Source organism: Podarcis vaucheri (assembly GCF_965113315.1).
Source record: "Podarcis vaucheri genome assembly, chromosome: 7".
Lineage (NCBI taxonomy): Eukaryota > Metazoa > Chordata > Lepidosauria > Squamata > Lacertidae > Podarcis > Podarcis vaucheri.
Genome location: NC_138765.1, coordinates 83,946,503 through 83,969,537, shown reverse-complemented (window position 1 = coordinate 83,969,537; position 23,035 = coordinate 83,946,503). Strand labels below are relative to the sequence as shown.

The window sequence follows — 23,035 nt, the reverse complement described above, 5'->3', positions numbered from 1 at the left end:
ACAGGGTGAAAAGACCACGTCAAATGGCCCTTGCTCTGCTACCCATCCCCCTTCAAAGGAAACCTCTTCTTACCATAGGCGTTGGGGAACTCTCCGGGTCCCGGTCCTGGGTAAAATGGTCCAGGCCCTGGCGGCTGAACGGGATATTGTTGTGGGGGGCCCACATACGGAGGGCCGCTATGACGATACTGAAACAGAAATGGCACAAGAGGCTCAGAAAATGGCGCAAGGCGCTTTATGAGCAGGAAAAGCTATCCTGCTAACTTATTAATGATGCCATTAATGCAGTTCCCCACTCGGCCCTGCAAACGCCAACTCTTGGCCTCATGGCAAGTGCTGGGCCGTTTGTGGCCCACTTCCTGATCCGCTGGTCCCTTGGCAGCAGGGACTAAGTCCACAATCAATACAGTTCCAGACTACTTACTGGCCTCTCTTCCCACACCAGGCAGAGCAAAGAGGGAAAAGATGCAGCAGTGGAGGGCAATACAAAGGGCGCAGCCACCTACCTCGCAGGTTGTTGTGAAGACTTAAAAAGGGGGAGACTGAACATCATGGGTTGTATCCAACAGTAGGCCTGCTCAGAGGAGATCCATTGGAATCAACAGACTTGGTTAACCTAGGTGTGTTCATTTTGATGGGTCTACTCTGAGTAAAACTTAGCTGGATACAGTCCCATGCGATGCTGCTCTGAACACCTTTGAGGAATGCTGGGAGCTAAAAAAGCAATAAATAAATACAACAAATATATTGCAGGTTCCAAAATTCCAGGGGAAGGGTCTCAGCAAAGTGGCAGAGCCCCTGCTTGGCATGCAGAAGGCCGCCAGGTTTGATCCCTGGCAGCATCTTCACATAGGGCTGGGAAAAGACCCCTTCTCCTGAAACCTCAGAGGGCCATTGCTGCCAGTCAGTGTAGACAATACTGAGCTAGGTGGGCCAATGGCCTGGGTAAGGCAGGTGCCTGCATACCAAGTGCCAGAGATTCCTCCCAGACCTGCCCCGATTCCCCTTTTCCACCCAAGGACTGAAAACTCAGGGGAAGGAGGGAAACGGAAGCACACCTGTGATTTAACTTGCACCCAGCTGAGTCACAAGAGGACCGACATTGAACACAACCTGCAGGCAGCTACAGATATATCGTCACCACCAGCCGAATTAAAGAACAGGAGCACTTACATGCCTCCCTCCCTGACTTGCCCTACCTGCCATTAATGGCAAAACTTTACAGTCAACTCGCAACTTGGGGATGTCACAGAAAACCAAAATTGCTTATAGTCAAAACAACCCTGGAAACACCCTGGCATGGGCATCACTACCTTGCTGAAATGCCAGTGCGCTGTGTGGGTCTTGCCCTCCCCATGCAAGGCAGAGAGCTTTTAAGCTCTCTCACTTGCTTACCAGGGACTGGGAAGCTCTCACACAGGCTTAAGGAGTTCTTCACCTTGTGTAGGTTTAATTTGTGCCCTGTTAGCTGGCCGGGTGCCAAGCCTGTGAAGCTGCGATTGTGCAGGTTAAGATGCAAGTCAACTGTATCATTTTAAGGGTGCTGTGACCTTACCTGTGGTATACAGTACTGGGGGCCCTGAGGCATTGGATACGGCATAGGAAGGTGGTTCACCATCATGATGTGCTGATTGGTCTGATAGACAGCGGTTGGCGTCTGTGCACCAGGACGGATGGAAGGGCTGCTATTCTGGATCGCTGCTCTGGGAGGCTGGATTTGAGGCCTCTGGAAAAACTGGAGGAGGGAAGCAAGGAGCCCCATATTTTAGCCGGCCATCTCCTGGAAGAGCAGTGCGCCGCACTCACTGTGCTTTCACCATGCACCTGATCAACAACTAGCTGGCCCTCTCTGGCCAAGGGTCTTCTGCCTCGGAAGCCCACGTGCAACGTAGGTGGGGCGGGGGAAAGTGATGAGTCCGACCAGGATAGTCTTTGCATCTAACGAGTCCTGCCCTGGAAGCGAGGGGGCAGGGCAGGAATGGTGATGGGTGTCATTTGGAGATGGACTGTATAAGGCCACTTCTCTAAAGGGGTTGCCAAGAGGAACCTGACACCTGTACTGGCGTTCAGTCCTAGGCCAACCACACACTTACCTTCCTTGACCTGCCTGAAACTGGGGAAGCTTCTTCATCACTCCGGGCATGATCTAAGTAGACGGCAACCCCTTCCTGGATCTAAGCTTACTTCTCTGACCACACAAATGTCAACCAGAGGACTAGGGACGTGTGACGACGACATCTCCCAACGCTCAACATTCAATGTGCGAAATGATGCGTCAGGCACTAAGACACCTGGCCGCTAATGGCGCATGTGATCGAGAGGCAGTGAGGCCATGCAGAACCAGTAGTGAAAGTTACCTGGATGGGTCTGAATCCTCCCTTCAACAACGAAGCAAGAAAGCAGCAGGAAATAGAAAGAAAGCCAATGGAACAGCTGACAGGTCAACAACAGGAGGGGTGGGTGGGGTTCCAGCATGCAACCTAAGGCCCTCCTTTTGCCTAGCCCCTCCAGTAGGCATCGAGGACTCCTCCCTGGCCAGAGTCACCATCATGCAGCAGTCTAAGGCTTTGTAAAATTAGTATTTGTTTCACTGACGTTAGCTTTCCTCAAAACACAACACAGGACTAAAGCTTCAGTGGAAAGAAAATGGCTAGGAAGTTGCCCTAAAGACAACTACCCTTTCCTGGGGGTCCCTTCTCCTCTCCAACAAAAACAGCCCAATAATCATCAGAACCCTGCTGAAATCCTCTTGATGGTCTCAAAAAAAGATGAGAGAAACCAGCCCCAAGTTTAGTGGTCAAGCAGGAAGGAAAGGGAAGTCTCCCTGCCTCACAGCCACAGGTTGTCTGCAGAGGACAGAAGGAGCCACCTCTCTGAAGAGATCCACCTCCAGGGTGGATAGGGAGGAGGAGAGATGCAGAAGACAACCCCTGGCAGGGACGGACAGCTATGCTGGCTATCAAGAGCAGCCTTGCTGGCTGGCTGCTCCAGGTTTAGATGGCAATGAGGCCTCCTCTTTCAATCTTCTGCACAGAAACCAGGACACACAGCAGGCCACTGACAAATTTTGTCCTGTCTAAGCAGTGCAGGGGGGTTGAGCTCAGGGTCAAGTCAAACCACAGCCACCAGGGATGTACTGGCTGGCCTTGGACAAGCCTGCCTCAGTTCTCCCTCCTTGGAAAGCAGCCTCGCTTACAGAGAAATCTCAAGGCTGCACAATACATCAGCTGGAAAACTCTCCAGGCATGTAAAACTGGCACAGAGGGGATCGTAAGGAATTCGGAGATTGTCTGGGCCACCCCTCAAAAGAACCACTTTTGACCTGCTGAGACAGCCTGTGGGGCGGAGAGAAGGAAAAGTGATGCTTTGGAGCTTTGCATTTTGTTTCCTGTTTGGAGAGCAGACCAGGTCTAGCAGCCGCTCAGGGACTCAACTAGCTGAAGTCTCTTTGATGATCAAGCAAACACAACCAAGTACCTGACCAGCTTCAAGAGCTGGAAAGAAATCCCAATATGCTGCTCTGAAAACAGCACCAGAAAAGGGTCTGGAAGGGGAACATGCAAGACTCCTGCAGCTGCTACTCCCCTCCCAGATCCCAACTCCTGCAACTTGCAATACTAGCAGACTAGTGAAGAAATTCAGGGTTCCAGACAAGATGATGGAGACCAAGGCTGCAGCAGAGAGTCAGAGATGAATTGGTGTTCTTTTACAATTGTTCTGTCAAACAGTTCAAAATACCGGCCCCTGTTCCAAATCCCACTGGAGGAGCCAAATCAGGAACACAAAGAGTCAAGGCCAAGCCTATGCAGCAGGCCCACTGGCTTGTCCCTGGCCCTCATGGCTGGTGCAGTTAAGACGCAGGTTTTGTGATGGTGGTCATCAGTGGGATGCCCAGACACACCCAACTTCCCAAGCCCAACAGTTTCAGCTGCCTGACAGAGCAGCCTCCGGATGAGAGGATGAGCAAAACTGCTTCCATTAGGGAAGAGGTAGGGGGCCTCAGACCCAGGGCCTGAACACCGCTCTCCACACTTCTCGATCTGGTGGCCCTCAGGACTCTAGGCAGCACCAACCACTAGCCCTTGCTTTGAACCCCAAATGTTTCAGCCTTTCTGGAATGTGCCCTTGACCACTAGTCACACTTCTTGTTTGCGTGAATGGAGGACGGAGTGAGTGTGTGAACAAAGAGCTCATTTTCTTCCAGCATCAGAGGAGGGCTGGATCTGGCTCAAGGCACCTAGCTGCAGTTTGAGGACAACATCTTGGCTGGGGGGTGGGAAGCTTACTCCCCTGCTACTGCTTTACTCTCTAACATGTTATCTTGGGACCCTCAGGTACTACCTAAGGAAGGGGGGTGGGAGAGAGAAAGAGAGGAAAAAGAAAATAAATAAAAGTGGAAATGGGAGCTTGAAGAGCTCAGAAGAATCCCTGCCCTTTGGAAGGTGACAGAGCCAATCGGGGGGGGGGGCAGGGATTGTTCCACCTGTGTACCACACCAGAAGTGTGTAGAAGGAACCAAGCCTGCTGGAGAAACAAGACTGGCACAAGAATCCTTGCTCAGCAGTCCCGAAACTAAGAGGCCTGACAGAATTCACAGCATCTGCCCAGCGGGAACTAAAATAGAAATTTTCTTAAATAGAAAATGTGATTCCCTAATGAGGCAGGAGTCAAAGGCTGCCAAGGAGAAACCCCTCCCACTCTAAGGCAAACCTCAGTTCCTGGTAAGCAGAGTGTTTTCACACCCTCCCTCCTTTCCTTGACAAGGTTTGCTGCTCCTCCCCACAGGGGAGTTCACAGTTGCTTCCAACAGCTTTGTGTTGCACATCTTTGTGCAAACACTTTGCGCTAATTGAATGAGCGCAGAAGCAAGAAGGGCCCCAGGAATAGCGCTCCTCCTGGAGGAAGACGTGCCCACAGCCCCCTCGGTCTTCAAATAGCAGTTGGCAAGTTCAGTGAGCCTCACCAAGCGTCACAGCAGCTGGGCCGGAGGAGCTGCCAGTTAATGGCGCGAGCACATGAGTCAAACTGACCTGAACATCTTATGACACAATAACTGCAGGAAACGATGCCTGTGAGTGTGCTCCGCATTAGACTATCAGAGTTCCTGTCATTTTCAAAGGCAGCAGGAGGGATGGGAAGGAACCTCAAGTTGCACCTGACAACCAAGAAGCTTTCCACAACTCTCCATCAATCCAGTTGCCTCCTCATCACCCATTTGCTTTGAGCCATTTGGTACCATGTGAAGTTAAGCTGAACTCTGGCGCCAAGCTAACCCTTTGTTATTTTGAGTTGGGTTTCTAATCAATGGGACACCATAAAGGTTTACGGCAAGTTACAACACTTTTCAAAGCCGTCTCTAAAGCTAAACTAACCTAACTGTAACCGCGTCCAGCACTGAAGATGGTAAAAGGATATTTGAAAATCTACAGCACCAGCCAGGAAGCCCAGTACTCCCCTGCCCCCCACTGATGTGGGCCCTTTTAACAGCCACAGAAAATATGGGATCTGGCATCTCCAGCATGTAGAACTGAAGAAGCCACAACACTGTCTCATTTTAACCAGAAATAGCACATCTAAAAGCCACACCCCTCCACACAGCAAGTAGCAGCCACAAGAGTAACTCAGGCTGTCTGTTCTGGGGGGCAGGGCGGGGAAAGAGAAGATGAGCACATCATAATTAACTTATTCCCTGATGATTTAAGGCTACAATGGGGAAGAACCCCCCTCCTATGATGTGACTTGTGTGATGGGCTACACAGACCTACTCTTTCACCACTCCAGTATGCTTCGGCTCAGATGAAACAACGGTGTAACCCCCTTTTCATGAGTTGTTTCTGACCAAGGATGGGTTGTAGAAATGTGGCTGACTCATAGGTCCATCCAGAACAGTCAACCTCAGATGATGAACACCTCCCCTAGATGCTGCCTTGAAGGTGGCATGGAAGGTGGGCTGGGCCAGCCCCATAAGACCAGAGAAAAACCCCTGAACCCAGAAACCGATTTCACTATTCAAGATTTTTCTCGTGTTTCCAACTTAGCATGGCTCTATTTGGTAAAGAAAATCAAGCAGTCTCCTGACTGCAGTGGACGTTCATGGCGTTTTTATTTCAGGTGGAATGTTGCCATCCTCAGAATGGAAAGTACTTGGGAGTACTGTAATGTGGCAATTGCTTCGGGCAAGTCTTTTGGATTCTGACCCCATTTCCCCTGGTGCCCAAGAGAACTAGATAACCAAACTAAGCACACACACGCACACACACCCCCTGACCAAGCAAACATCAAAGATCCCAGACCAACAGCCATCAAAAAGCTTTGTGGCAGCAGCAAAAGCCAGGGAGCACAGTTAGTGGGGTTGTTAATTGATGCAACAGAATTAGTAACCATTAGAAGATGAAGCTTGACTGTGCCATGGGGTTAGGGGGTTCTTTAGAAAGGGGGGGGGGTTCTAAGAAAGCAAGGTGCAGGACATGGCCTGCGGAATTAGTGGAAGGCTAGCCAAGTAACACCCCCCCTACACATTTTCCTCCCAACCAGTTGGCAGCAAAGGGGAGGCGTAGTGAAGAGGGGCAAGGAGGGTACTGTACCTGATGATGATGGGCAGGTCGAGGCCCCGCTGCAAACTGAGGAGAAGCAGGAGAAACAAAAACACAAAAAGGAAAGGCACAGAGAGTCAGAAACACCACAACAAAAGGCAAAAAACTGTCACACTGTATGCAAAAGAAACCCACAAGGGAAAATCAAACAAAAAACCCAACACACATACACACACACACTCTCACAGTCAAAGCTGTGCTGCAGGACAGTGACAGACAGGTACCAAAAACCCAGAAGGTAAAACTCTGCTGCCAGGTGAATGCACTGCTCAAAATGTGGGTGGTGGGGGTGCCTGCCAAAGTTGTTAGATAGCCAAAAGGTACCCTAACACTAACATAGCTGAAGGAGGGCAGGGGGAGAAGTGTTTGCTGAAAAACCAAACGCTAAGTTGAGTGCAGGATGGAGAGCTCTGTCTGTGGCACAGCCACAACTTGAAAGACAAGTCAGCCTGACCTAGGGATGCTGATCTCTTGGCATATATGAAGCTTTCTAAGTGCAGCTGTAGAAACCTCTAAAAACTTCACTGGGCACTCCTTCCCTTTTTTACCGGAAAGCAAGCAAAATCCTGTGGCATATTCAGTGCAGCTGAGCGTGTGGGGACGGGTAGACCTGCAATGCTGTAGAATCAACTCAAGATTTCTCCCCTATCCTCTCCCACAACACACATGAGAAAAGCCACACTCACTATCCCCCCCCCGAACATTAACAGAAAATCTGCTATGAACAATAAAGCAAAAGAGGAGACTGCAAATGGGTTCACAACAACAACCAACAAGCAGAGAGAGAGTGTCATCAGAAATCAAGGAGCCTTCAGATCAACTGCCACTACCTTGCGGAAACATCTGGAGAGTTCAAGCTCTTTCTCAGCAGAAACCAGCTTTCCTAAGTGCCAAAGTTTACTGTGATACACTTAAATAACCTACTTCCCACACCAAATATAATATTCGGAAACAGAAACGGCAGACAGTCTCTCACTAGCATACAAACCTACAGAACAGGCTGCAGTGTCTATTTCAGGCAGAAAGAGATCACTTGTTTTCCATCAAAACGCCTAACAGATAAATGTCATTTCTCTCTCAAAACCTCAATGTTCTTCTTGAAACTTCCCAAACACTTTAACACAGCTGAACGGACAGTTTCTGGCCCGTTTGCTCAACTCTGCCATTCTACTGATCCTCCAGCTGTTGAGAAACACACAAATTGAGAGCAAGAATTGGCTGCTAGTTCTTATATTAAATTTGGCACAGATATATGGTTCAAAATTTGCTCTGCCTCTAGTGTGAAAAGTGGGGGCACAAGCAAAGTAGGATGGTAAATATCTGACCTGAGAAGCATAAAGCATTAAGCATGTCTACTTCTGCTTAAATAGGCTGAGGCATAGAAAGTCTATATTCCCAGAAAATCAGCCAATGCACACCAGCAACAGACCAAAAAAATCTGGTGTTCATCTGTCCAAAAGCAAAAGTACCTGTCTTATCACTGTTCCACAGGAAGTATCACTTCTAAACAGCTCAGAAATCAGAGCCAGATAGTTGCAACTTAATAAAATTATGTGAAAACCAACAGCCCAGTAAACATGTTATATGAAAAATAAATAAAACTTCAACGTTAGTGGGAGGAAAAAAGAAAGACCCTAGTCTATTTTGCACTTGTCACCATTGGCTATTGGCTGCATAATTCCTGCGGACAGAATTCTTTCTCTCTGCCTCTCTCTCTGCCCCTCTCTCTATTAGGTAACTGTAAGCAACAGAACAAACTGTAGTCACTGCTGGCTCAGATTAAAAATAGGTTTCCTTTTTCCCTTTGCCTGGAGTCACAATTTTTGCCTGCCAGATACTGGTCTTGCTTCCAATTCCTTCTGTGCATATTTGGCAGGGGGCCCCCTCTCTCGCCATGGGTTAAAGCTGCGTTGTGGGCACACTGGCTGTGGCCATTTGAAAACAAAATCTCCCACTATAGCTCTTCTCTTCCCCACTTCAGCATTTTCGCTACGCTGGCCAAATTGCTTTAAAAAGAAACAAAAACCTGTTGCAATTTAGAAATTCACTGAAAAGTTTTTAAAGTCTTCCCAATTGGAATCAGCATGCACAGTGTGAGGCATTGGCCCTGCTGTAACAGAAAACTTGCCTGGGATGGCAAAGGTAGCCGTGTCCAGGCAGAGGCTGTGCAATTGCCAATGGCCCTTGAATGCAGAAATAGATTGGAGTAAGCTGAAGGGCAGCTATGGGAAGAAGCAGAACTAGGGTCCCTTCATTTGCCAGCACAAAAACAACTCCAGGGCCCACCAGCTCCCTCAGCTGGGGCTCTGGTGCCATAGTGGGTGGGGGGCTGTCTCTCTTTCTCTCTCTCTCACTCTCCCTCGCTCACCCTCCCCCAAGCCTCCCTTCAGGGCCACAAAGGGGGGACGGGGAGAATAAACCAATGGAAACCAAGCCCAGAACGAAATGCAAGAGCTGCTCAGCCTTGCCCATTTTGCATTTGTTTTGGACTTGCGAGGGGAGGAGGAGAGGTGAGTGGGGGAAATGAAATGTTATGTGAGCAATTTTTAGTCATGGGGTGGTAATGATCACAAAACGTGACGATGGCAGAAGACTGCACGCAGGGTAATATTTTAGAGGGGGGATTGTTCATGACCACAGAAAAATGGCTGACGTTATCGGTAGCTTCTTCCATCTTAAGGTTTCTGCCAAAATTGGGGAAAGTTCCTGTTTTGAGGAGTTCTTGCCAATTTCCCTCGAGTGACCAATTCAATCAAATGCAAATCCCCCACAAGGGCTAGAAAAGTAAATCTCAGGTACCTGATCACTCAGACCACCTGAAAAATTGTAACAGGGTTATTGGGTTGTGGCTGTTGTGGGTTTTTTTTAGGAGGGGGCACCCTGCCTCAGTTTCTTCCTGCCACCACCTTCGACAGCCTTGGCCCCTTCCAAGCTGCCGCTGAATGCAGCAGCCCGCAAAACACAGCGGCTTAAAGCAGAGATCGGATCAGTGCTTTTCTGTAGATCAGTCAACAATGTGGTCAAAAAATGAAACCAAAAAAAGCAACAGAACTGAAAGGGGTGCCGCGGGGGCACGACTGCCTGCAAGAAGGGAGTACAGTTTGTTATATTGCTTACAATGCAGTATTTTATCCAGCCTCTTCCCGCCAAGGACCTGTAAACCGGACTCTGTTCCAAAACCTTCCTCCGCTTCCAGTTGTCTGGGCAATGTACTGGCACTGCTCTGCTGGGCTGTCAAGAAAACTGGTTTAGAGACACGGCTCTCGAGTCAGACTCTCCCCTCTCGTTTTAGCCATGAATGTTTCAGCTTTTGCTTTTTGCGCATCGTAACAGGGAGGAACATGCCCTACTACAGTAAGGGTGGCTGGGGATAGAAGGGTGTCCCTTCTGCTGCTCAATACCAGTTTGTCATAGAGCAGGATTGTGGCCAACTACTGGGGCTGAGTGAGGAGGGAATCAGCTGGAGGGTCCTTTTCTAGACAAAAAACAAGAGTGTGCAGCTGGAACCAGCAGGGCTGTGAGCCCAGGAGCCCAGAATTGCACTGGCCGCAGGAAACAAGTTTCTCCTTCCCCACTCGCTACAAGCCCTTTAAAGAAGGGGGCACTAAAAGGTAAAGACACAAAGGGAGGGGGGTGTCCATGCATCTACCACACAACAGCCACCACCAGAAGACACACCCTTGAAAGGCACAGGTTGTATCACTCAAACTTATGATGCAAGGTGGTGTGGATCAACACAAGAGATTGAAGCCGGGCTCAGGCAGAGCACTCAAAGCAAGACCTGCAGCAGGAGCTGAGGAGAGAAGGCTCTGTGGAGGCAGCTTGGGCCAGGGGCCCCTCTGGCAGCAGGGCACCAGTACCGTAGGCAATGACAGAAGTGCCCAGGAGTAGGCATTTACAGGCTTCTGGAGAGCAGGCAGGCATCTCAAAAAAGGATCTGACTCTTCATCTCTGACAGCCCCAGAGGGCTTCAACACTACGTCACTTGTGCCACCTGGAAGCAGAGGGGAAGTCCTTCGGGTGCCTTTTTCTCAGGGAAGCTACTCGCAAAAAGGTTAGGAAGTGCAATGCAACGGCTTTGCTGGACAGATGCAGCACAACACGCAGGCAAAATAAGGGCTCCCTTACCGGCGAGCGCGTCTGAGGCTGGGTGCTCATCGTCTGAGGGGCCTGCGGGTACACCAGCGTAGTCGGTGCGGCGTTCTGTCCAGAGGGGTAAGGAGCCTGCCATGGGAGAGAGAAGAAAGATGGTTAAAGACATGACAAGCAACGGCAACCGGGATGGAAACTGCCTTCCCGCTGCTGCCTCAACTCTCAACTAGACTCACACTTTGTACCTTCAGACATACGTCATTGATGCAAAAGCCCGGATACAAGGAACTAACCTTAACTTCAGATTTCAACAGTTCTGTAAGTTAGGGGGTGTCTACTATCTCACTTAAAAAGCAATGGTTATCTTGAAGGCACTTAACTGCAACATTTGCTATGTTGGGTCAAGAGGAAGAATCTGTCCAGCCCAATGTTTCATCTCCTGAATGATGCTGGGGGGGGGGGGCTAAACCATGGCAGAGATAGCTGTCCTCTGTGTCTGCCTGGCCCCAGCAGTGCCTGTAGGCCAAACCATTTGCTTCTGAGCCTCTATACACCAGGTACTCCCACCCTGCTGGCTTGCTCACCTCACTGGCACAGAATCTCACACACCTCATCCTCCTCCCTGCTGGATGGCTCAGTGGCACACTTAGCGCCAGAAATGTTTTGCTAATTCATGCCAAGAAGCAGCAGAATATCCAGCCCGTTACAATATTCATCAGGAGACTATTTGGCTCGAGAAAAACATTTCCGGATTTATGTCACAGTGATGCGCTTGAGGCTTAGTGCCTCTTTATAAGACAGGACAATAGCAGCTTGCACATCTGACACCCACACAGTTTTAGAAGACTTTAAAAAAGAAGCTCTACTGTTGCCCTTTGACTCTATGTGGCCAGGAGTTAAATGCACCTTCCTTCCTGCTCCCATTAACAGTCCAAGCCTCCTTGTAAGACTACAGCAAACCGCCCAGTTCCCAGGCCCCTTGGTTGCTTCAGGGCCCTGTAGAGGAGGAGGAGATAAGGCCCTTTGCAAACGGCAGCAACACAGATAAAACAGGTAAACCTCTTGCAGGCAATTAAGTCTAAGCAATGACACCTCTTGTCATTTCACAAGAAAAGCAGTGCCTTCTCCTAACAGGCCCCTGCGTAAGGCTAGCTTGCTGGTAGGAGGGGAAACCTGCCCAGCAACAGAGCTCATAACACAGGCTGGAGGACCCATTCACATAAGCAAGCAAACTCCCCATCACCCCATTTCAACAGAGGCAGCCCACTCAACAGAACACCACACCCTGAGCCCCGGAGCAGTCCTACAGCTTAAAGCAAATTGCAGTGCCAGAGCAGCATACCCTTCCTCCATAGCCAGTATTGACACACAGGCTATGAAAGGAAAAGTTCTTCTACCAAGCAGTCTGGCAGAGGAGGCTCAGTTATCTATCCTGGTTGTGGAGGATGAAACCTTCCTTCCACTGCAGCTAACACAGGACTGAAATGGACCGATGGTGGTAGAGAAATGGAGTGATCTATCCCTCCTCTGTTAGTCCATTCACACACCTAAACAGAATTCCCGGTCACTTATGGCTACCAGGTTAGTGCTTAACTGCAAGGTTGGTACAAAGGGTAAGCCACTGACAACTGTATGCAGGTTGCCTGTGCACGCCAGGCTCCATCCATAATTGGTCTCTGGGTGTCCAAACAACTGCCAGGTTTAGAGCAATTCCTGTTGCCCTTCCATCAGGGCTCACCAACCCATATGCCCCCTAAAAGATGCTATGGACACCTCCATGAGCCATTGCTCAATTCTGCCCATCCTTCAAGGCTCTCACTGAAACATGTGACACTTGCCTTTCTTCCATCCCAGCTGAATGGGATAATTATCTTGCCTACTGATCTCTGCTTGGCACAGAAAGATGAATGCACATGAGAATTTTAATCGGCTTATTTGTCTGAAAAGTGGTGGATCATTAAAGTTTATTCTGTTCAGCATTTTACGATTTGCCTGCCAGATGCAATGAGAGAACCAGGAAGTGGATCATTCTAAAATTCAGGGAGATAAAATACTGCTGTGCATATGTGTGTGTGTGTGTGTGCGAGGTGTGTGTTTTTTGTGCACAGAGGTACTTTTTATTTTTAAAAAAGAGTCTCTTATCATCAGGTACATGTGACTCCAAACACTCAAAGCAGGGCATAAGGCAGTCATTTGGCTCATATTGAATGCAGAATTCCAAGATGGACTAGGCTAGGTTTGAAAGTCAGCAGCTCAAAACTGTGAGATCTTGGACCTCAAGAGTACACAGCTGAACAAAGGGATCAGTGGCAGAAATGTGGTAAAACACAATTAATAACACCCCCTTAGGTCCCTACTCAGAACCCATTGCGAGGTTGCAACCTAGCCTAAAACAAGTTGCAACAGCAACAGTACTACCACCATACAAATAAATGGCAAAAAAAGAAGTGGGAACCCTAATGCCATTCTGGGCTAAGGATAGGTGCTGGATCTGAAAAGGTTGAATGAAAACTCCTCCTAAAAGGGGAGTATGACAATAAATCATACTATCCTCCCCTTATTACAGTCAATAGATTAAAGTCAAGTGCAGCTTTCTGAGACCGGGTGGATTTTGGTCCCACCTTAGCACTGGACAAGCCCAATACTCTGGAAGGGACTCTGGAAGTCATCTAGTTTTAGCTGCTGCTCAAATAGCACCTTATTTAAGAAAAGTTGCTACAGGGTATGCACAGATACTCAGAAGCAGTTTGCGAATTAAAACATGCCAGAAAAACAATCACTACTGTAGTGATTCACCTTTGACAGAGGCAAAATCCAAAGCAGGCACCTAACCACCTTCCAGGCTGGTGGAAGGAAGGGGCAACAGTTCTCTAAGGGCAGCCTGAAGCAGCAAAATAGCATTTTTCAGGAGCTGTTCAGTTGCATGGCTCTGGGGATGACCAGATGTTTGAAGCCTGCAACTGTCTAGTTTGTTAGGTGGAGTGAAATGGCAAATGAGACAAAGATGCAGCAAGGTCACTTAGGAAGCAAATTTTGGCTCCAGGCAGGCAACATTCTGCCCATGAAGCACCCCTAACTTTTGCCAGCCTCGCTGCATCAAGCCCTCTGCAATGACTCAACAAGCCAATCTCTTCCCCGCAATTCACTGTCTTTTGTCTTGGGAGTACATCAGCAAGCGGCAATTAGCAGCCACATTTCGGAGTCCAATTTCAGAGCCCAATTAGCTGGCCCAGAAGGGCGAGATGGAAGCTCCAATGTAATCCTGGTGAGCCAATCAGGGTCTGGGATTGCCACAACAATCTGTATCCAGGTTAACTCCAATTCTAGCCTGTCCAACCTCAACATCTGAGGGTTTGGACATGTAATTTCTTTATTTTTTAAAAGCAGTGATTATTTCTAAACTTTACAAATGCTGTAGCACCCTTGAGACACAGCAATGAGTGATGACTGCAATTTGCAGAGCACTTCCCTAGATCACATTCACACCATACATTCAAAGCAGGATTCTTTGGGGGAGGCCATATGCTTCAAATGCATGGTAAAGATAAGCCCGTGAACATGTGGACTTAAGGAGGAGGAAGTTACTTGTGCAAATAAAAGCAATTACTAGACAAAGTGTCTAGCACTCCTCAACCTTTTCACGGGAGGCAATATTAACTTACAGCTTAAACTTTTAAGAAGTTCTCTTCTCCTAGCAGCCAGGCTCATTAACAGCATCATACTGGAAGAACTTAGAGGGGGATTTCCTGACAAACTAAAACAACAAAGTGTGGCAAACTGTATTTGTGGGAAAATTAAATAAAACTGACACAAGGCCTGAAGCATAGACTCATTTGGAATCAAATGGCACAGTTTTGTTTATGTATATGGCTAAAAATGAAAACAAGAGGACTTTCCTCACGTTACAAAACTTTGGTTAACTTAAACGGTTTATCACCTTCTATACAAACAGTAGTCTGGGGTAAGAAGCTTACATTATTTGGTAGTTATTTTGTATGTACTGCTTAAACTCCAGCATTCAGATATATGTATGTAGATGTTATATGTTTGAATGAATTTCATGAAGAAAGAAAAGAAGCAGCTGCCTCTTCCGGAGTCAGCCAGCTGGTTCATTTAACCCAGGGCTGTCTCCTCTTACTGGTGAGGACTCTGCAGGGTCTCAGGCAGAGAAGGGTGACCCCCAGCCCTGCAAAGAGACTGGTGAATATGGGGCTTGATGCAGGCAATGGGTGTTCTTTGCCACCAAGCAATGGCACTTCCTCCTTCCTACATTATCTCAGAGTAAGAGGTATGATAAAGGAATCCTTACGTGTTTCAAGTTGTCAAAGAATCCTCTCACCATGGACTTTCCCCCTCATTCAACCCCCACCCTCTGCTCCTGCCAGCTGAAATAAGCAAACAACAACAAGGGGAGGATTATTTTTATCTGCATTTCGAAAGGAGTTAGACCTGCTGTGCAACAAGATCCCCCCCACTCCGCCCTTGCACTAAATGTGCCAGGAATAAACAGGCGAAAGCCAGGCTCACGTCAGGGGGAGGCTGAGAAAATGCTGAGTCACACACAGCTCTTGCGCTTCCTGCTCTGAGCAGCGGAGTGGAAATTTCTGCCTCAGCGCTGTGAATTCTTTCAGCACCCTGAGAACTTTCCGTGCCCACAAGAAGTCACTTGCCAGGTTAAATGCTGGGTGCATCTGAGGGACCACCAAGGAAAGACATGACAAAACCAGCAACACCTCACACCCTTACACAATCCCAGCTCTGAAATGTCCCATGGATGAGGACAGACTTGCAGTCCCTGTGGAGGGCAAAGGACACCCCTGGCTTGTTAAAGCTGGCTTGTTCAGGCCAGGGATCACTCTCACAGCAACTCATGAGCAGGCTGGACCCGGAAAAGGTATGGTTCCACTCTCACCACCTTAATGCATTTGGCAATTTAATTCTGCTTCTAGATACAAGCAACAGGGCCCCTGGGTATTTCATGCTTTCCTTCGAAAGCCAGCCGTGACCTAATGACACTTAAAATAACTGCCTTAGATTTCAGAAGGTCTTTATGAAATTGTTACCAAAACAGCTCATTGGAAAAGCATCCATAGTCCGTAAGATGGCTTCAAAGCTCCTTAAAGCCACACCTTTTCCATCCGTCTACACAAAGTTCCATGGAGAGCCCTCTTGCTACAATGGCTATTTATATAAAATATAGATATTCTCCACCTATCCATTCTGCATGCAGAATGTAAGCCAGCACCAGCAAATGCTTCATTTAAGGTGCTCAAAAGAGGGATTCTTTTTTCTTTTCTTTTTTAGGGAATGGAGTGGACCACATATCAAAATATCAGTCCAGCTGCAAGAGTTTTGCTTTTTGAAAGAAGCAAAAAGAGGAAGGCTGCATCCTGTGACTGCAGAGCTAAACTTCTCTGAGATTATTCCTCAGCCTAGCAAAGGACACTGCTGGTGATGCAGGGCAAAAAGGAAGAAGACTAGCATGTCCTTACATGAAATGGCCCAAGGGACCTTGGCTGGCACTGCTGCACGTTCCCATCTGTAGAGCTTCCTTCTAAACACAACATGCTTTTGAGTCACATTATGAATTAAAGTAAACCCCCATCTCCTCCCACTCCATTGATGAATTGCTGCAGCAGGCACAAAACAAAATGCTTTTGGGCACTGGGGACAAAAGGACAACAGTCAACATGACTTTTCCTCAAAAGCCCACACTGAAAATGACATCCCACATGCTGTTTTCTATGACAGCACACCAATGACAGCATATTACATCATGCCATATTTACATGTGATATGGGATCCAAGACACGCTGCTTTATTAAAGCAGAGTCGACCATCAGGAAGTGCTGAGGAAGGCTGGGCAAAGAGTTGGAAGAGACCCTGAGGATCATCTAGTTCAACATCCTGCAACACAAGAATATGCAGCTGTACCTTACAGGGATTGCCCCTGCAAGCTTGGCATTATCAGCACCATGCTCTAACCACACTGTTACAGCCAAGAGGGAACCAAGCTCTGGAAATGCCTTGCAGGAAAACATGACTCACTTAAGGCACCACATAGGAGAATGCTACTCACCAAAGCCTATGGCACAATTCCTAATGCCGTTTCCACTACTACTAGACTTTACCCAGCCAAATGGGACAGGAAGGGGACAATCCTAGAGTATGCCACATAGGAAAAGGCAGCCAAGGTCACAAAACTTCAGAGTCCTGAGTCTGGGTGTGGAATTTCTGAAATTCAGAATCTCTTCATTTGAGAAGGCAAATTGCTGGTTCTGGGCTACCTGAATATTAAACAAAGTTTAACTACATTCTTGGGAGTTAAATAATGAACCTCCTATTCATGAAAGCTTAGAAAACTGCAAAAACCCTTTCAAGTAGGACAATAAAAATATATTTCCAGAAAAGCGTCATGTAGATAGGGGACGTTTTATTCTCTGCAACTCAGAGCATCATCAGTTGGGCCAAGAAAACTCTAAATCAAGGGGTAAAACACTCAGATACTCAAGAGGGACACCTTTGCAAGAACTCAACAGGGCTGCACGACTATGTTAGCCACAGAACAGCTTTGTTACAAAAGTTAAATGTCTTCTATGACCCATTCTCTGTTAACCCACTTGCCTCCCTGTCCATGCCTTACAGCACCACTTCACTATTCTCCCTTTGTGAACTTTCTTTTCCCCTTTATGTGCCATGTCATGTGCTTCTGGATCCAGGAAGACAAAAGGAGCAACCCAGAAGTCATGATGCAAGCTGCATTTTCCTGTCCCCACCCCTTTGGATCGCTTTCAGTGGACCTTGGATAGCTCTCCGCAGCTCCCACAGACCAACACATCATAAAGGTTTGGAACCAAAACTTTCCTTTTTTAATTAAACACCTTCCTAAAGGAAACGTTTTGAACCTGAGCAATGAGTGAGCGCCAAACCACTTTCAATGCAAGACCAGCCCTCCCTCGGCACTGCCAAACTGAGGTTAGTGCGGAAGGCTTCACTTTCTGACCTCCTCACATGCAAAATCCCTTATAAGCAATCCTGAATAAAGGGTGTGGAGGGAAAATGGAATCCCTGCTGTTTGAGGGGCAGCCCAAGTAGTCAAGAGGGTGGCACCCAATGTTCATCCTACTCAGAGTAGACCCACTGAAGTTAATGGGTATGACTAATGAGAATCAATTTCAATGGGTGTACTGTGTGTAAAACAAATGTTGGACACAACCCAGAGTGTATGGGGGAGGCAGATGTGGGCCGACAGATACAGCGACTGCTAATGGCTGGGAACACAGGTGGACCTTTAAAATGCTAAGCCACATCCCCAGACTGGACACGAAGCTAAGACTCTCACCTTGCACATCTACGCCTACTCCAAATTTGAAACTTTGCCATAGAATTTAACACTTTCCAAGACAGAGCAACAGCTTTGAAGCAAAAAGTCCAGATGGCATGGTAAGATGCCTCAAGGGCAAAATACTGAATGGAGCTCCTCCATACATCTCAAGTTCTCAACGTGTTTTTAAGGCTCCCCATGAACATTCCTTCTGCCCTGAGCCTTCCACGCCTTTGCAGGAGGGGCCTCCCCTGTAAGCCACAATGGCCCCACCCTAAATGAGATCTCCACCCATTAGAAAAACAAGAGCCAGGCTTTTCCAGCGGGGCATCACTTAACCTTTTTTTTCCTCTTGTCACTCACCATCCCACATCCCAGAATCCTTTGCACCAGTTCCCTTGGATCTTCAAAAAGACTGCTGGCTCTTGGGTGGGGTGGAAAGCTTCTGTCCCTCCTCCCTCCTGGCTGCTGGAGCGAGAGTGAAAGAGAGCGACAGAGTAAGAGAGAAAGGAAGAGAGTGACAGAGAAAGAGACAGAGAGAGGGGGAGTGGGGAGGACGAGAATGATGGCGGGTGGGTGGGGAATGGACAGGGGTTGGCACATCTCCACGTCAATGCTCCGTTCTCTCTCTCCTTCTACCAGGCTGATGGGAGCAGATGCATCCCCTCCAACTTCTCAAAATACTTTCTACACACCTGGATGGGGACGACCTCCCTTTCTACCTGCCTTTTTACAATGGGCTAAATGAACAAAAAAATCCCAGGGACATTTCTACCCATTCTTCCCCTCCTCTAGGACTAGGGAATTGTCGTCAGCAGAGCTTGGTACTCTAGATAAAAGGGTACCCACTAGTAGTGACCTCTCCTGTCATTATGCTCTCAGTGGCTTCAAGTGCAGGACTCTGCTAATCTCAAAACAGCAATGTGAAAGGTCTGTGGACCAGCTGCCATCAATTCTCAACGCCCCCTGCAGGAGACCAGCTCCTTTGTTTGACACCCCCCTCTCCAAGTCTCCTGTAAAGCTGCAGGGATCTGAATGGGGAAACCAAATGGATCTATGCAGGCAACCCTTTTTACAGAACAAGCTACTATGTGCTTCAGTAAGACTGCCTCCCCAGGGGGGAAAACGAAAAAGTGGAGAAATACGATCAGTTATCAGAGACAGGTGACCAATACATTTTCCTATGATCAGCACGCTACACTCATGACAACATCCCAGAGATGAATGTACAAGACTTTATATATTCTTATGCCATGTATCAAAAATCTGAATTGCTTTTGGTAAATTTAGGCCTGTGCCCTGGAAAGAAGCAAGGGTTTATGTCCTGTTAACAACTGAGAATACGGGCAAAATATTGGTTAACAATTGCCTTAAGCCCTGAGTGGGTGAGCAATGGATCACCCTTTTTTGTAAGTGGAGGAAGCGGTGGCATTCAAAATTATCTGGACCCATCAGAGAAAGATCTATAACAAATGAACAAGAAGTGCCTCTTGTTGGCAGACAAAGACCTTCTGAGGCGAGGAGGACACTCCTTGCCTTTGTTTAGAATCAAACTAAGAAGACTTGGCCGTGACTTAAGTTCAGGTAAGAAATCTGGAGAAGGCGTTACACAATCAGAGGTGCAACATTCTGGAGCAACTTTCTGTGGAAGAACCTCACTGTACTCAGGACTCAACTGATAAATTCGTAAGGAATATTTGCAGTTTATTTTTTCTGATGCCTCAGCAGAAGGCCTGGAGGTGGGAAAAGGTCATGGCTTTCATCTCTCTTCTGGAATATTGGGGATTGACACAGGAGTTGGAGGTCATGGAGATGCAGCTGGGCAGGGTAGCTATTTCTGGTGCCCACAACAGTTACTACAGTAGCCACTCCACACAACTTTCAGAGCACTCTTTGTCTTCTTTGGTTAGGCTCTTAACACACAAGACTACACAAAATCCTTTTCTATCAATAAACTTGGCAGCAAGTTTTGAGCTGAACTGGTGGGGTGTCATGCCTACTGTCACATGATGCACATGTCAAGTCCACTGGAAAAGGTGCAACAACTTGAGTGACTCATGCACTATCTGGCTGGAGGAAACAGATGCAGAGGGCTCTCTCATGCCTGTATAAAAAAAGCTCAACCTCGCCTCACCCCCAATTCCTCCTTTACTAAGGAACCAAAATGGGGCCCTGCATCACGCTTGAGGGTCTGGAAGTTATCATGGGAATCAAAGCAGCTGATTATGTTCCAAATAGGATTTCAAGCACCAGCTCATCTGTCCGAGAACCAAGACTTCTAGTCTCATGCAGGAATCTACAGAAACAAAGAAGGAGCCGCCGCCCCCTCCACTTGTATGCTTCTGAAAGCTCCCACACTCTCTGCCTTGAGGCATCATTGCCGAGGAGGCCTTGGTGCTCAGCAGCTCACTGCCTCAAGCTGCCACAGGTCACATTGCCTAGGCATGAGGCCCACCCTTGGACAGCGCATCTGCCCTACCTTTGCTAACTACAAATACATTCCTCCTCTCCTTTGCCACGTCATCCCTCGTCTCTTGGAAACGTTTTGAGGAATTAAGTGATTAAAAACAAGTTATGGCTTTCAATTATCTCAATTCCTTGTCCATGTGTATTATTTTTACTGTGTCCATTTTCTCTTTCAGCACATGCAATGAGTTCTGGTCAGAAAAGAAAAATGTACCTGCCTTAAGGCATGTTATTAAAATCACTGCCACTTAGCAAAAAAAGCGCTTAGTCTGACACGAGAGGCGTCCCTGCCAATGTCCAATTGAGGGGGTGGGGAGCGCCCTAAAGGGAACCCCTTTCCTCTTCCCCTATCCTTGGCCAGCAAGAGGAAGAGCAGCTCAAGTGAAAGTAGCATGCGGACCAGGGTTAGCACTGCGCAAAGCCAAGATCTCACCCACACCCCATGAACTTATAGAAAGGCAACTCAGACCTGAGAAACAGGCGCCAAACCTTACCTGGGTGAGGCTTGGGGAGGAGGCATGTCCTGGTGGCGTTGCAGCAAGGGATGGGTGCCCCTTGCCTATTTCATGTGCAGAGTAAGGGGAGGGGGCAGGAGGGCCTGGCTGTCTGGCAACCTGCGTGACCTGTGAGGAGATAAACTGTTAGTAAAACCAGAGATTAGTAAAGCTCCCTCCATGGGGGTTCATTTACATGCTGAGGCTACAGACCTGGGGAGAAAAAGGAAGCGGTCCATCCTTTGGCTCACAATTAGCTACTACCGGACACACTCACCGTCTCTCTGGCCACCCGTAAAAAAGGACAGGGAGAGCAAGAGGCTGCAGGAGCAGAGTTTGTTCACACGCCTTATCTTGCATCTCAGAACTTGAACACAGATGAAGGGTACATCTCCAACGGCAAAAGGGCGAGCCTTTCACCTGGTCAACATTGCCTTGCTTTGAGAAATCTTTAGAGCTTCAGTAACGAGAAGGCACTTATCTTTCCTTGTAAAACTTTGCATTATTTCCCAATGCACGGGGGTCCTTGGCACATGCTCGGTCCGCATCAAGCATCCAATGGAAACAGGTGGCTGGCAATTATTTTGGAATTCTTAAATTCCTATTTGGCCCTGAGACACACTCAAAGAGGCTTCCCCCCCAAAAGATAAATCCTACAGTTTGTAGCTAGTGCTAGTCCTACTCAAGAGTAAAGCTAATGAAGTTAATGGACACAACTGATTTAGGTATACACTGAGTGAAACTTAGCTGGATGCAACCCCATAAAATTGTACTGAAGGAGCACTAAACACAACCGCCATTGCAAGTCAAACAGCAGCACTCTGAAGCTGAAAGTGGGCACAGAAGTCACTCAATGCCTGGCAGAGAAGAAAAGACTGAAAGCAGGCCTGAAGGTGGTCTCCTTAGAAGGAAGTTTTAGGACACCTGATGATGCAGTTGAAGAAGCTCATCTTCCAAGAGGAGGCAGAGCTGGCAACAGCAGCTCTCCCCATTTGATCTTTCACTCGTGGTCTGGAGGAGCAACTTGGGAAAGGTGCTCCTGGAGAGATCCAGAGCCCAGGCTGTGCAGGGCCTGATTGGTCCAAACAATTGGAACAATTCAATATGAAGACATCAAGTTTTAATATTTTAAATCCCCAAGGAAAGAGATACTAATCTGAAATCACTCAGTTCAACTAACTTTCCCAAATTTTAAGGTAAAGGTAAAGGTACCCCTGCCCGAACGGGCCAGTCTTGACAGACTGTGGGGTTTGTGCGCCCATCTCACATTTATTGGCCGGGGGCCAGCGCTGTCCGGGGACACTTCCGGGTCACGTGGCCAGCGTGACATCGCTGCTCTGGCGAGCCAGAGCCGCACACGGAACGCCGTTTACCTTCCCGCTGGTAAGCGGTACCTATTTATCTACTTGCACCCGGGGGTGCTTTCGAACTGCTAGGTGGGCAGGCGCTGGGACCAAACAGCGGGAGCGCACCCCGCTGCGGGGATTCGAACCGCCGACCTTTCGATCGGCAAGCCCTAGGCGTTGAGGCTTTAGCCCACAGCGCCACCCGCGTCCCACTCCCAAATTTTACTTTATTGTTATTATTTACTAGATTCTGAGTAACATACAGTATATTTAAAAACACAGGGTTGTCTCCAACAAAGTCCTACCCAGAGTAGGCCCACTGAAACTAATGGCCCTAAGTTAGCCGTGCCTATCAATTTCAATAGGTTTACTTTGAGTAGGACTAATATGGGATACAACCCATAAGCATTAAGCAAAACATATTGTACTATCAGCACATTCACACAGAAACATGTGCAATTCATTAAAAAAATAATCATAATATATGAACCCACCCTTCCACAGCAGAAACAGAAAGCTTTGGCAGCACGCTAACAGATTTTGCAAATCATGCAATTGCAATCAGTGGCTGTGAACTATCCTTTACCAACCAGATATTTAGGACTACAAATCCCATTTTCCACAGAGAGCTCCAGCATGACACAGTGCTGGATGGGGCACACAAGAGCTTCAGTCCAAAATTTCTAGAGGGCACAAGGATGGTGATGGTCACTATTAACA

The 23,035-nt window shown here is 47.9% G+C and overlaps 1 protein-coding gene across 31 annotated transcripts in view; it reads right to left on the bottom strand.

The window, feature by feature from the left end:
- Positions 1 to 23,035, bottom strand: part of EIF4G3 (eukaryotic translation initiation factor 4 gamma 3) — a 76,967-nt gene that overhangs the window by 30,124 nt on the left and 23,808 nt on the right. For 5 of the 31 annotated variants that reach the window (XR_014221488.1, XM_082229717.1, XM_082229704.1 and 2 more), the window contains exons 3-10: positions 20,970 to 21,113; positions 18,373 to 18,477; positions 10,722 to 10,817; positions 9,711 to 9,824; positions 6,585 to 6,620; positions 2,358 to 2,378; positions 1,556 to 1,735; positions 74 to 188 (exon numbers count right to left, since the gene is read on the bottom strand). Coding sequence is in view for 30 of the 31 variants with exons in the window: in XM_082229704.1 (XP_082085830.1) it covers positions 74 to 188; positions 1,556 to 1,735; positions 2,358 to 2,378; positions 6,585 to 6,620; positions 9,711 to 9,824; positions 10,722 to 10,817; positions 18,373 to 18,477; positions 20,970 to 21,113 (811 nt within the window). In the remaining variant the exon portion in view is untranslated. The remainder of the gene's footprint in view (positions 1 to 73; positions 189 to 1,555; positions 1,736 to 2,357; positions 2,379 to 6,584; positions 6,621 to 9,710; positions 9,825 to 10,721; positions 10,818 to 18,372; positions 18,478 to 20,969; positions 21,114 to 23,035) is intronic. The other 26 variants (XM_082229710.1, XM_082229724.1, XM_082229711.1 and 23 more) reach the window with 15 other exon arrangements.